General features: G+C 31.7%; 1 protein-coding gene across 1 annotated transcript; it reads right to left on the bottom strand.

Moving 5' to 3' along the window:
* Window positions 1-8479: 8479 nt before the first annotated feature.
* On the bottom strand, window positions 8480-14033 carry LOC125877858 (putative recombination initiation defects 3). Its single transcript, XM_049559137.1, has 13 exons — window positions 13832-14033; window positions 13059-13236; window positions 12020-12164; window positions 11753-11884; window positions 11491-11543; window positions 11204-11398; window positions 11041-11106; window positions 10889-10935; window positions 10173-10299; window positions 10007-10051; window positions 9839-9883; window positions 9513-9594; window positions 8480-8924 (listed from the first exon to the last, which is right to left on the bottom strand). Exons 1-13 carry the CDS (start codon window positions 13894-13896, stop codon window positions 8824-8826), a joined length of 1281 nt encoding a protein of 426 aa, XP_049415094.1. The 5' UTR covers window positions 13897-14033; the 3' UTR covers window positions 8480-8823.
* Between the last annotated feature and the right edge of the window lie 564 nt (window positions 14034-14597).

Genomic DNA, 14597 nt, shown 5'->3' with positions numbered 1-14597 from the left:
TATTTTCCCTACTTCCAATTTCCAGGGTGATGTAAATTGTATTGTCTAATCTTGAAGGCCCATATGAGACAAACAGCTTATCTTACCCCACCCCCTCCCCACAACCCACCCACCCCACCACTACTACTTTTCCTAATTCACTTTTTTTTTTTTTGGAGTGGATATTTGCTTTGTACAATATTAGATAAATTAATTAAAAGATCATAACTTATAATGGTGGTAATAATTATGATTGTTCCCCTCATGCTGATATTAAAATTTAAAATAATAGAATGTTGAGATTTGAATCTAGAGGCCGCTTAACTAATTTTTAGTTGTTTTTTATTTGAAAATTTTTAAAATATAGAATCGTACGTATGACAATTTATTAATTACTAATTTACTATAGTAATAGTTTTGTAATCGTAGATTATAAAAATGTAGAATACATTAAAGAGAAAAATTACAAATATATAGTAATGAAAACAAATAAATTACAATAAATAAAGAGTAATATGCAAGGATATTTCTTGAAGTTTGAGTGTTTGAGAAGGGAATTTTGTATTATGAGTCGACGTATCTTCTTATCAAAACATTGGAAAATAAAAAATGGGCATTCTAATTAATTGAAATTGTATGCCTTTGGTGTAGGTTACACATTGACATTTGACACAATCTAAATTGTACCATTTTTTAGTTTCTTATTATTATGTGTCTTGTATTTATAGTAGGGCTCTGACTAATTCAGATTTGTATCAATAAGGTTTTCTAAAGGAAAAAAAATGAATTTACCATAAATATTTTGTTCTCGGAGCTCAAACTTAGACTTCCGATTAAGAACAAAAATCTATTCATTCTATCACATCCCGTGGTCATAAATTATACTACGTACTTGAAGTTAGAAAAACCATTAAAAAGGAAAGAAGACGAAATATGTTCCGTATAACGTGTCATATTATCAATAATATCCACATCACAACTCTAATTCTAGTCAATTTCCCGCTTAATTACATGTCAAGGAAAAAATGAATATGGTTCTCTTGTGTTAATTAAGCCAGGGATTAGTAATTTAAATTATAAATTAGCTAATAAATCCTTGTCGAACACCAAAGAGGGACCATGGACAAAGTCCAATGTAGATATATTAGATTAATTTATATACAATCAATGAGTATTTATTAATTAGAAAAATTGTAGTTGTAGGGGACTACAAATGCCCAATGTATTCAATTATTCCATCTCTTTCTCCTTTTTGACTTAATTGTCACATCTCTATATATATAAAAAAGATAAGAAAAAGAAATTTCCAATAGTTGCTTGTTGATCTATTTAAACTTTAAATTAAATTTTATTAAAGAGAAATATAAAATGTGGAATTAATTAAGGTCGAGTATGAACATAATAAAGGTATTTATTAACTTAAGTTTTGCTAATATATTCTTGATTGTACTTAAATACAATTAAGTTTGAGATTATTAATTTATGTATATATTGTATAACAAAGAAATCAAATTATTTGAACAACAATTGAATACATATATTTGATCTAGCTTTTAATAATAAATTTTACATAGATTGAATCGCAATCCTTGCATTTACTTAACTCTTTTTGAGATCCTAATTTGACACATTAAAAGGTGCAATCGGAGGAGCAGAAGGGTGTATGAGGAGAATAAAAAATTATCCGCACTTAATATTAACATTAAATAAAGGGATAAGGGTCTGAAAAATACCCCAACTTTGGTCGAATTTGTTGTTGCGATACTAAACTTTCATAAGGACCTATTACCTCTCTAGACTATTTAGTACCGTATTTTTTACCCCTGAACTATTTAATTGTGTATTTTAAAGGTATATATGTGCCCACGTGGACACATTACTATTTATAATTTTGCATTATTTTTTATGTCCACGTGGGTAATTATATATGTTTAAAATACGGTATTAAATAGTCTAGGAGGTAATAGGTCCTCATGAAAGTTTAGTATCGAAACAGCAAATCCGACCAAAGTTGAGGTATTTCTCAGATCCTTATCCCTTAAATAAATAATAGTATGAATTGCGTCTTCAACACATCTTTTATTACCAAACTATGATGATCAATATACATTTTTACTTAATTTATATTACCAAAACATTAATTTTTTAAGGACATTCGATCAAAAATATATCAACATCAATAAAATTCTAACCTGATTTCATCAAGAACATCAAGTTGAAAATTTTTAATAGTAACAATTGAAGTATGCTGATTTGATATCAAACATCAGATGCGAGTAAAATTTTATCGCGTATAAGGAGAGGGAGGGGTGAATAATATTTTGCATTGCATTTTACCATATATGCCAAGATAAGAATGTGATTTTGTGTGTTGCTTGGCCTAGAAGAGACTCAACATAATTAATATGCAAATAGTGATGCACACGCACACATTGAAAGGACCACAATAAAAAACCACTCATTCCTATTCACGTACCCTTTCTCTAATTCAATCATTCCACACCAACTTTTTCCTCTACAAGTAACAAGCACACATGTTGAGCATTTTGGTGCTAGCGACTATTTTTTTCCCGTCTCAAAATAAGTGTTATTTTAGTAAAAATTAGTTTCACTAAAAAATTGATAAAAATAATTTATTATTTAGTTAAGTATCTCTATTAATAATGTCTCTTGAAAATTGAACACTAATAAAAAAAAGAGGTATAATGATGGAATTAATTAAAAAATATATTAATTTTTATTCTGAATTTTTAAGGTGATACTTGTTTGAAACGAAAGAAAAATACTATATAGAGTATGAGTTTATGAGTTTAATAGTACTATTCCCTCTATCTCATTTTGTGCGTTTGGAGAATTAAATAATTTTTACTTTCATTTCGTATAGTTTATAAATAAGTGAATTTTATTTTAAATTATTTTTGGAGAGATATTTGAATTTATAGTATAAATTAAATATTTTGATTCATGTACTTTAAACTTCTCCACATAAATTGAGATCGAGAGAGTGTATGTTAACATATTGTCCATTCACTATGCATTTTAGCCTAATCTTAGACCTTGACTCACCGTCCGTGGACGAACCTTGTGGATGAACCCATAGGTTTTCGGGCATTAGATTAATTTCACCCATGTTAAACCATGTGGGAAAATTCTTTTGGCCAGAATGATATTTTACCTATGTAATTTTACCTTTTAAAATATTTTTATCCTTTTAACTTTAATACCTTTTAATTAAAAAGTGAAAAAAATATCAATTTATTTTAAAATTAAAAAAATACTATAGATTTTTAAAATTTCTGACCAAATTTTCTGGTCATTTAGCATTACACAATCCATATATAGCTTGTTAATTAATCCAAAAACGTGTCATTGTGACTTTCAAGATTGAACTACGTACTCTGAGACATTCACTTTCATATCTAACCAAAATAATTTGTTAAAACAAATGATTAATTTGGTGCAATTTCATTAAATTTACCTAATCGGTATCTAACAAGCCAGTTTTATTTGGTTAAATGGTTTAGTCCAAGATAGGTATTAATCTAGGTTCAAATTTGTTTGATATATTCTTTACTTATTAATGTTCCAATATTAAATTAAAATACAAGCCATATAGGTCAACGACACTATATTATTTTATCTATTTGCCAAAAAAAATGATTTAAATAAGTTTTTCTTTTTATAATTTTTGGAGTTCAATTTAAAGAGTTTGACATTACTTGCATATGAATTTTTCAGTCATAAATTTTTAATTTCAAGTCGATTTAATTTATTCATTCGTTGAGTTTCTTATATAAATTTATTTCAGGTCATATAGCTCCTCATTATATTTTCGATTCAAATGTACCCCTTGCATTATATTTTTACACAAATTCACTCTTAATTTTGATGGAATGACACGTGGCAAGTCTAATTATTTATTGTAAGAAGGAAAATTTATTTAATATAATTCAGCATCAGATTCTTCGTTGGGAAGCTGTTCAAATGAAGTTATCAAGAATTGGTTGGTACTGTTATTTCCCAACCAATATTTTTTTTTCAATTATATGGTTTTCCACGAAAAGAAATAATAGTTTATGTTGTGGGGAACGATCATAAATAACATTATGACAAAACTAAACTAATTAAGTATTATTAATTTAATTAATTAACTTGTCTTGACTTGTAGGTAGGTGGGTGGGTGGATGGCTAATTCTTCCAAAAGAAATAATTTTTTTGGATTTTTTTCATTTCTTTTTAATTTTGTCTGATATTCTCAGTTTTAGTTGATTTTCTTAAGGTATTGGCACTATCTGATGATATCATCGTATTTTGGGACTTTTTTCTTATAATACTTTTGAGGTGGGGTTGTTTTCATGCCATGGACAACATAAGTAATTCCATTTTTTTTACAATATTCTAGTAATTGTCATTATTTTATTAGGAGATTAGAAGGAATATCCCTATATTTGGTAGCTTAATATTGAAGGATGAATTATATTTAATATCTTAAATCCAAATTTATCAGACTTCTAATCGAATATCAGACATCTAATGAGAATTTAAAAAAAAAACTGAATAAAGTATAGATAAAAATGGTGTAGTAATGAAATTAAGTGACTGATTAATTTAAATGAATCTTAATATTTAAATGTGTATTCAAATTCAAATGTGTTAATGTTAATAAGCGTAGCGGCGTGTGCCTCGCAAGAACGGTCAAATTTAATATAATGAGTAAGAATTTAAAGTGTAATCTTGATCAAAATAGTTTATTAGATATTATGAGTTGGAAGTATAAAGGATGAAATGGAATGATGATTTCTTTTAAAATAAATCAACTTTGTCTAACTACTGCCACCCACATAGTGTGCCCTCATGTCATTCTTTTAATTAAAATTATAGTGATCAAATTAATTTACATATATTTCAATTAATTTCATAAGATACATATTTCAGATATTTTTGTATCATTTTTTTTTTTTTTTTTGATTTGCACCGGGTGTCCGAGTCTCTTTGAGCCCCGACTAATCCCGGGGGTGCACAGGCCCTCGGCAAGGAGTTTCCCGCAAGTGCACCACGGTTAATTCAGGTTTTACCCAGTCCGATGGCCCTCAGAAATTGTTTGCACCTAGTGGGTTTGGAACTTGAGACCTTGAAAGGGAGCAAACCCCAAGGCTCAAGTCATTTTCTTGACTCAGAGTTTGATTTTCGCTATCAAAATTAGATCAATGGGGCTATTTAATTAAAAAATTGTTTACTGTTTAAGTATGTTTATATTTTTTTCAAAAAATAAATCAGCTTACAATCCATACTCCTTAGCAAATAATCCAAGGGTAAAGTAGTGATCAAAGTGACAGATGAAAAGGACACAAGACAAAGGAGCATAATTAAACAATCAACAAAAAAACTCAGGTTTTGTTTCTTTATCTATATATATATATAGGATTTGATAACAATATTGACAAATCAACTTGTTAAATGATATTATATATATATATATATATATATATAAAATACAAGCTCATTACCAAGTATGTGCTTAGTAGGACAGGGTGGTTGTGATTCGATGGAATTAAAAAAAATTATCAGAATCAAATTCTTCTAATATAATTAATCATTCGTAAGTTGTCAATAAAGTGAATTGAAAACATGAAGTCTCAAGTTTAAATTTGAGCAAAGACAAAAAAATAAATATTTTATTATGTCCTAATTTTGATAGACAAAATTATCTGATATATATTGATGATGGAAGATGATAAATATTCTGTGAAATTAATGGAGATGCATGTAAATTGATTCGAACACCAAAATTATATAAAGATTGCAAAATCATTTGCTTGTATTTTATATTGATTAATGATTACAATATCTATTTGGATTAATAAATACACGAACTATAGTATTTTTTGAAGAAAAAACAAAATTCAAGCATCAAGGGTCCTTTTAATCTTTACATGGCCAAATACGCTACCTTCGGCTCATAATTTGTCTTTTAATATTCGTGTACACTCGATAAAGAAGATATTTAATAACCTTTGAAGTTACGTGTCTAAACTACCCTTTTTATATAAAATTTAAAAGAAAAAAGAAAAGTAAGTAAATAATTTCTTACATTTCAAATATCAAATATTTTGAGATAAATTTAACTAATTAAAAGTCCAAAACTATTAATATTTGAAAAGGGTTGGAATACTTTTTTCTATTTTTTTAAATATAATTGTGATTAGTGCATACCTCCGAGGCTCCACTAATTTCACAAATATTCTCCCTCCTATAACACAGATAATGGCGAAATTACGATTTTCATCAAGTAAATTCAAAATATTAACCTTGTATATGTATATATAATGTAAATTTTTTTTGACAAAAACAATTCAAATTAATTCTAACTATGCCATATCAAATAACTCAATTCATGATATGCTTGGAGGAAACGGTACGGAGTACTTGAAATGAGACATTCCGTAACTCAGCATGAAGACAAAATAGGACAAACACAGGAACCCTGTTACCCTCCCACCATCAACCCCACATATAATGTCCATTATATAACCCAAAGCCAACAAAGTTCCTCTCTTTTTTTTTTGTTTTTTTACACTTTCTAGTCCTAGAAATGAGTTTTACAGATCTAATAAAAAGGGGTAAAAGTCAGAGTAATTGTCAAAAAGGTTAGGCTTTTAGCTTAAGAAAAATGAAGATTAAAAATGTGACTAATTTAGACAAACTTATCATTTCAACCAAGCTAAAAAAAAAGTTACACATGGGGAGCAAAGCATGTGCAAATTTGTGTATATGCCCAAGTGAATAATGCAGTAGAACAGATCAAAAGCACTTCAATTCTTTAGAAAAAGTGAAATTAAAGGATCAATCCTTATGGACCTAAACCTATCTTTTGTAAAGGTGCTTCTTTTCTCCTTTTTTTTTTCTTACTTTTTCTCCCAATGTTATTACTAAAAACTGGATCGCATGGAGGTCCATCTTGAGTTATAGTACTACTAACAAAATATCTCATTTCTTCTACTTTTCTGATTTCTCCCTCAATTATTTAAGTTTTTACTGGTCCTAAAAGAAGTTTGTACGTAACAATAATGTAAAAAATATGTAAGCATGCATTTTGGTATACAATATCATAGTGCGTTCTGATATCATCAGAAATTGTCATCCCTTCTACTTTCCCTTTCTGCAGGCCACAAGGAAACCATTGTTTTGGTTTTTATGTGTAGCAGAAATAGAAGACGGATATAGCAATTAGATTAAACAAATATTTCAACTAACAATTATTCAAGAGAAAACAAATTAGGTTGGGAAAAATGAAAAGCTGGCAAGAACCATGACTACATAAAGATGATTGAACAGTCAACATAAAGACTTTCAAAGCCTAAGCCTTCATGAATAAGAATAAAGGGGAAGTAATCTAAACTTAAAGTCCGCTGTTTGCCTAATTAGATAAATGAGAGTTGAGAAAGTCAAATTAAATGAATAAATAACCATATACTCCTAATGTAAAGAAGGATGACACAACTCTATATTTAAAAACAATTAACTTTTACATTTTTCAGTTTACCCATAATCTTACAAATGTTAATATCATGAGACCTGCTAAAGCCCTAACCATAACCGTACTCACCGTTGGTGCCAGAGAGAGATGTTTTTACTTTTTATATCCCGTTTTAAAAGTCTACATTTCTTTCTTATTATCCGTGTTAATTCAAGTTATGTCACATAAATTGAAACAATTAAGGAGTAAGAACAGCAATTAGGATGCTTAAAAGTTTCATTTGTCTTAATTAAAATGTGGGTCCTGAAAATTAGTTCAACTTACAAAAGTGACTACAGTCATGTATGGAGGCATAGTAGGTGACTGCAGGAAGGGAAACTTCCTATTACAGCCAACAAAAGTTTGTTTGGACTTTTGGATGGTATTCAAAAAGAAGAAGCAACCCACGCACGACTCTTGTAGAGAATTTGTATTGAGCATGCTTCTTAATTACATTAATAAGAATACACCACGAGTGCAATTCGATGTGGCTTGTAATGCCTATGCTACTTAGACTAAGCCATTTTTTTGTTTCTCTTTTTGAATATATTTGAGGCTGAACTTTAACTAAGTCAATAAGGAACCTAACATACACCAAAAGCAACAGGCAAGGAACATGACGGATGATCTATAGATTCTTATGAGCAAACAAGAATAAATTCCACACGATATTTATGCTCCAAGGAAAATTACGTGAATAGATTTACCAGGAGAGAATGGTTCTCTTATTTAGGCTTCCGGATCTTGACAAAAGAGTAGTACAGAATGTAACCAAATAAAAAATACTGACCATCCAAGTCCAGGAATAAGTAAAACCTCTCCGACCTTCCTTTTTTCCCTTGGTAGAAATGCTTTCATTCTCAACTAGGTGTTTCTAAGTTCTCTAGCACAGTTGAAAAGGATTCTCTTTTCCATATTATATAATATCACACGCTGAAAAGTTTACTAGCATAATATTTACTCTCATTAGCTAATAAAATATTGTATACAGAAGATGCAATGATCTAACCAGCCAACTTTATGCAATTCAAAATTTAAAACATCGTAATCATTTTGCTTATATAATCCCAGTGCATTACATATTCTTATGGTGCTGAGTCTGTTGACATCTCGTTATACAATCACCTAAGACTGAGTATAGCAGCAGCAACACAGATTTTGCTTGCTATGTAATGGTCAGTCGTGGATTTTCTAATAATAATGAAAAGTCAAATAGCAAACATGTCCTATATCGGCTAAAGAAAGACAGAAGAATCAATAATACATTTTTTACTGCTTATCAAATCACAGGACCTTGATTCAGCAGATTATAAATTCACTGTGTACCTTCAATCTATAATGATAGTGTTAAAATGCTTTCTCTTTCGCCTCCTTGCTTTCCTTAATATGCGTGCACTCTCTTCCTTTGCATCATCTAGTGGATAAATCCCTGGGTCTTTTAAGGGAAAGACAAGTTTAAGCACGCAAATCTTAGCAAATGACAAAAAAAATATACGATTGATTGTTTCAGTCTGTGTAAAAGAACACTTGTTGCTGCAGTTATGATGCTCAAAATTTCTTATTTTAGACAGACTCGAAATGAGACTATTCCAGAGAAAATAAACAAGATCCCTGGGGACACTAAACCTGAGAACAGGTTCCAATTCCCTACTGTACCCCAACAGGCAAAGGGAAGAGAGAGCTATCAGTTTCTCTTTGGTTTGAGAAAAACTTCATAGTATGGAGTGTAACAGATTCTTCAGGATTTTAGACATGTTCTGACTTGTTACCTAATGTATTTGATTTCATATAATATATCTTAGGCGTTCTGCTTGACTAAAAGTATGGAAAAGTCATTCTTGTCAGTAGTCAGTCTTGAGATATAGGATATAATTTGATATACATCTAAATAGATCTTGAATTCATTAGATAAGTTCAACATGCATGGGTCAATAAGCACATTGATCAATTACAGGATGTAGAATCACTTTGCTTATCATGAAATTCTCAAAAATGAATGATGAGGAGTGCAAATTACCTGTTCCATTTTCTTCAAGCAAGCAGGAAAAGCCCGCGTCAATATCCTCATCAGATTCAATGTTAATTCTACGTCCCCTTTCCTGAAATGGATAGCCAGTTCTCAGTCTGAGAATAAGGATGACACAGTTTCAAGTTATCAAAAAATGTGGTGTGCTGAACAAAGTAGTTTTTGTTACTTCAACTTGAAGGCCTCAGAGATGGTGGACTATGACATATCATAAATACAACATCTAAAACTCCATTGTTTCTTTTTTGGATGTTTCATGCCACAAAGGAAGCAACTGTTGCTCATAACTCAACAATTAAGGACAATGAGGGAGTTACCTGTTGAAATGCTCCATTCTGTGTGTGACTTCTGATGGGAATTTTCTGCATCATACAAGTTTGGTTATTTTTTTACTGTAGTCCAAGTTTCGCATTTCATACAAAGGAAGCAACTGTTTCTCGTAACTCAACAAACATTTGTTTGCATAAGGACAATGAGGGAGTTACCTGTTGAAATGATTCATTCTGTGTGAGACTTCTGATGGGAATTTTCTGCTTCATACAAGTTTGGTTATTTTTTACTGTAGTCCATCTTCCCATTTCATACAAAGGAAGCAACTGTTGCTCATAACTCAACAAACATTTGTTTGCTTAAGGACAATGAGAGAGTTACCTTTTGAAATGCTTCATTCTGTGTGTGACTTCTGATGGGATTTTTCTGCTTCATACAAGTTTGATTAATTTTTACTGTAGTCCAGCTTCCCATTTCAATCTTCGGCGGCGTAGTTGTTTTCTGATCTCTGAGATTCATAGTTGAACCAGAAGTGAAAAGAAATGTTTGGTGATTTGTAATTGCACAGCAATGAAGAATTAAGTCGCTCAATGTTACAAAAATCAGCAAAACTCTGTTAACAAGTATCTACAAGATTTCTGTTGAAGCTATAGCAAATTTCTTAACTTTTTCTTATTTCATTTGGTTTATCATGAAGGCTAGCTTTCGAGGAATAAGGGGAGTGCTTTCCTTTGTTTTCCCTTTCTTCCTTCATATAGCTAATGTGAGAAATGGGGATACTCACTTTCTGGTTATGATATGGATCAAAAGACACTATGCTGTGAATCTTCACATCTATTTGTCACCTAAGTAGTTCCTGAAGACAGAGAGTGTATCCCAGCCGCAAGTGTTTTCAAATGTCAATGCATGCATCTCAAGAGGCATTGTGAAATGACTACCGCTTATGCATATTGCACACAAATGATGCAAATAATAAGAGATCCATCAAGTGACTATGAACTTTGCATACTGGAGAGCTACTGATCACTAATTGCTACTTAAAAATTTCAAAACTAAGGCTGCAGTGATGGCGATGAGAAGGAAGTTTGAGAACTTACTTCTTTAGAAACTTCACTTCACGGGGAAGGCTACAATCCTTGATGACCTACAAATGTTCAAATGCACTAAGACTTCTGATTGCGTTCTTCATTACACTCAATACTCATACAAATCATATGGAATTTGGAGAAAAAAGTTCTTGAAAACGTACTTTTGGTGGATCAACTGGAGCGGTTTCATGTTTTTGTCCATGACAATCTGGGCGGGGGGAAAATATCTGCAAGCAATAGGAATATAGATGAAGCAGCATTAATCCAACCACATAGGGTAGCCTAAATATGAATTAAAAAAGTCAGTTTCAATATGCAACATGCCTGAATCTCTTTAGCCAAGGTCTTGCTCAAATCAGTTTGAAGTTGCAAAATGCACATCTCAAGTTTGTTGGGCATAGCTCTAAGCAGTGATAAGAGATCTCTGATGTTCTCTTGATATTTGTTCTCCCTAAGCTCTTCAAACATGGATTTGAAGGTCCCCTCCAGGCTAGCTTTCAGATCTTCCCTCTCCTTGTTCTAATATTGTATGCCACATGGATTAGGAAATGTGATAAAACAAACAGGCACTTAATTCCTGGATGTAGGCAGAGAAGCTAAGCTGTAGTTACCATCAATTGCAACAGTTCATCATGAGAAACTAACTTCGGTCGTAAGCTTTCCACTGAAAGAAAATTCAGAAGAAAAACAAATGTGTTTAGATTTTGTTGCCATTTTTTTTACACCCACCAGAATATTTGCAAGTAAAAGATTTAATCGGACCAGCAGTCTTCTCAAGACAAAACTCCACACTCGTCAACTAATGATATGGGCTCTTTGGAGTTCCTAATTATTTGCCACATCACGTAAATTAAAAGGGTAGTGAATACTCACTCTCCATCAATATCTCTTTTGTTCCCCGGTTAACTTGCATAATATCACTCTGAATAGAATCTAAGATCATTCCTTGCCTGCTTAATGAAGTCTCTACCATTCCAATTTTGTGTTCAAGTTCTTCAATCTGGTCTGCCCAGAAAAATTAGATAAACATGTTTAGTCCGATGATTCCAGCTGCAAATTAGCGCTGAACTGGAGTACATTTTCCTAACTTTTAAACAGAAGTTGAGAGCATGTAGCTTCTGGTGGTGGATTATGGCTTACATTTGCTTTCAGGAACTGACCATTTGCGCAAATAATTGGTCGAAGGTTTTGATAACTGCATTTGAGTCTCTTCTCGTGTGTAGTTGATATGAGGCAAACAGCTCATCCTTTTTGCTGAATTTTCTCTTTCTTGAGAACCCAATCTCTGCATTAAAATTATTAACAGTTACAACATTTGTTTGCTTTAAGATGTAAAATTCCCATAACAGCATATTGTTTGCGATGAGGAAAAGTTCCAATGTATAAAGTGGGAAGTTTGATGGAACTATGTGCCCTGGCACAGGGCAGAGTTGAAAACAAGAAGGCATATGATCAATTTAAAAGTCAAGAGTCCATCAGTTAACTAATTGTAGATGAACACTAAGAAGATCTACGACCTAACTGCCGACAACCACTTCAAACTGCATTGTGACAATCTCCTGTTTTGTCATATACCAATAAGAAACATTCTGCCAGATGCGGCAACAGAATTTTTGATTCACTGTCCAGTACAGTAAAGATGATAAATAATATCTACTTCACCCTCCATCCCAATTTGTTTGACACTCTTTCCATTCAAGGACCTTGCAAAATATTGGCATCATTCATCTTTTATGCAACTTTCATAACTTTCAAAGCTATTCAAATATACTTAAATTTCAATATTTTTTCAAGCCTCGCTAATATAACACTTAAATCAAATACGTCATATAAAGTGAGTGTTGTGTGTTGACACAACATTTAACAAAGTAAATCATTGTCAGAAGCTTAATTCATCTATTTCAAGCATCATAAAGCATACTAATTCAAAATTACACTCAAAAGTAACCTAGGCAACAATTATCTACAATATAACATATTCAAGTATTGCTAAGCATCAAAATACATTTTAGACAATCTAAAGCATTCTGCAGAAGTTGCTAACAAAAATGATTTTTAGAGGTCTATCATTATCAATTCCACACCAAATGAATCAGTTCCTTTGTATAGTATACCAAAATGACATCTCGTCAACAACTTCTCTTTGAATAACTAAGAGATAGCGAGATGGAGGAATTACTTGCTCATTAGGGACAAAATCATCCAGAGAGCTCTGTGATAACTGAGAGTAGATTGCTTGCTGAGATGAAAATCCCTGTGAGAAGGATTGTTGCGATTGCTGCTGTGACCGAACCTGTGATGGTTGGCTTTTCCCGAAAATGGAAGACTCAGCTGCACTTGGTACCACACTTGGCCTCCTTCTCATATCATCAAAATAGGATTAATGTTATTTCAAAATCTCTCTATCTCTCTTCATGCATTCACAGACATATATATATGTATATATACAGTTTGGGTATATCGGACACGAAAACATCTAAAATACCTGTAATGTATGAGAAAAATCGCACAAACACGGAGAGGTAGGCGAAAACACAGAGGGGCTCCGCACTTGGCGTTCTTCTCATATCATCATCACACAAAAATAAAGCTCAATATTACAGAAAAAAGTCTACCTCTCGGCTCTCTCTCTTATCCATATAAATATACATGTAGCATGTATACAAATGCGTATGTGTGTATAGAACACAAAACATCAAAATATCTTCAATATACATTCGAAGAAAAGGCAAAAAAAGAGAGATGCGCGCTTAGTTCCTCCTTAAATTTTCACGAAGAAGCTGAAATTTACAGTAAAATTCTCTCTATCTCACTCCAACTCGCTATGTGTATCGCACACAAAACATTCAAATTGGAATGCATGCGAACAAAACGCAGAAACACAGAGAGCTACGCAATTTCATGCTATACAATGCAAAGACATGAAGTCGTGAAACTGAGATAGAATTTTACCTTGCATGAGGAGGAAGAACAGAGATAGAGCTGAGATCCGATGCTTTGTTCATCTTCAACTTCATTTGCAGATACTATAAAAATTGAAATCTTCGAGAAATTAAAACTTCAATTTAAACAATTACAGAACCCTAACAGATGAAGATATAATCAAATTTGTAAATACATTTGAATTCTCTCTGTGATTTTGCTCCGTCGAACAGTTGGAACTTGGAAGTGTGATTTGCGTTGATTATCCAGCGGGAGAGTGTGGGTTTATATACAGGGAAATTTCAAATCTTTTGGGGAAAATGGTACATATGGGCCTATCATGTAACTTTTGGGCTGTGATGGACCTCTACTGATTAATTTGGGCCTAATAACTATGGCCCACTCATTTCATCTGACACTAGGCCCATTTAGTTCAGACGATTTTAATTAAAATAGGATATTCGTACTTTTTGGTTACTAATTATTGATAAATTCTGATTTCCATCCTTGCAATTTATGAATCAATAAATTTAATCTTCAATTAATTTAAATCTATGCTTTAGTCCCTTTACCTGATATGTTTAGATTATTCTTAGAACTATATTAATGTGGAGTAACAATAGATAAACTCAAAATAACATATACACTATCATATACAAACTAACTACTTTCTCCGTTTCAATTTATATGACACTTTTTGAATTTTCTCCGTCTCAATTTATATGACACTTTTTGAATTCCGAGATTCAAATAATTATATCTTTGATGGTAAATTTCTCATATATCTTTTAAAATA

Source organism: Solanum stenotomum, chromosome 1 (genome assembly GCF_019186545.1).
Source record: "Solanum stenotomum isolate F172 chromosome 1, ASM1918654v1, whole genome shotgun sequence".
In the NCBI taxonomy this organism is placed as follows: domain Eukaryota; kingdom Viridiplantae; phylum Streptophyta; class Magnoliopsida; order Solanales; family Solanaceae; genus Solanum; species Solanum stenotomum.
The sequence above is the reverse complement of the archived record's forward strand: the minus strand, read 5'-3'. Positions and strand labels throughout refer to the sequence as shown.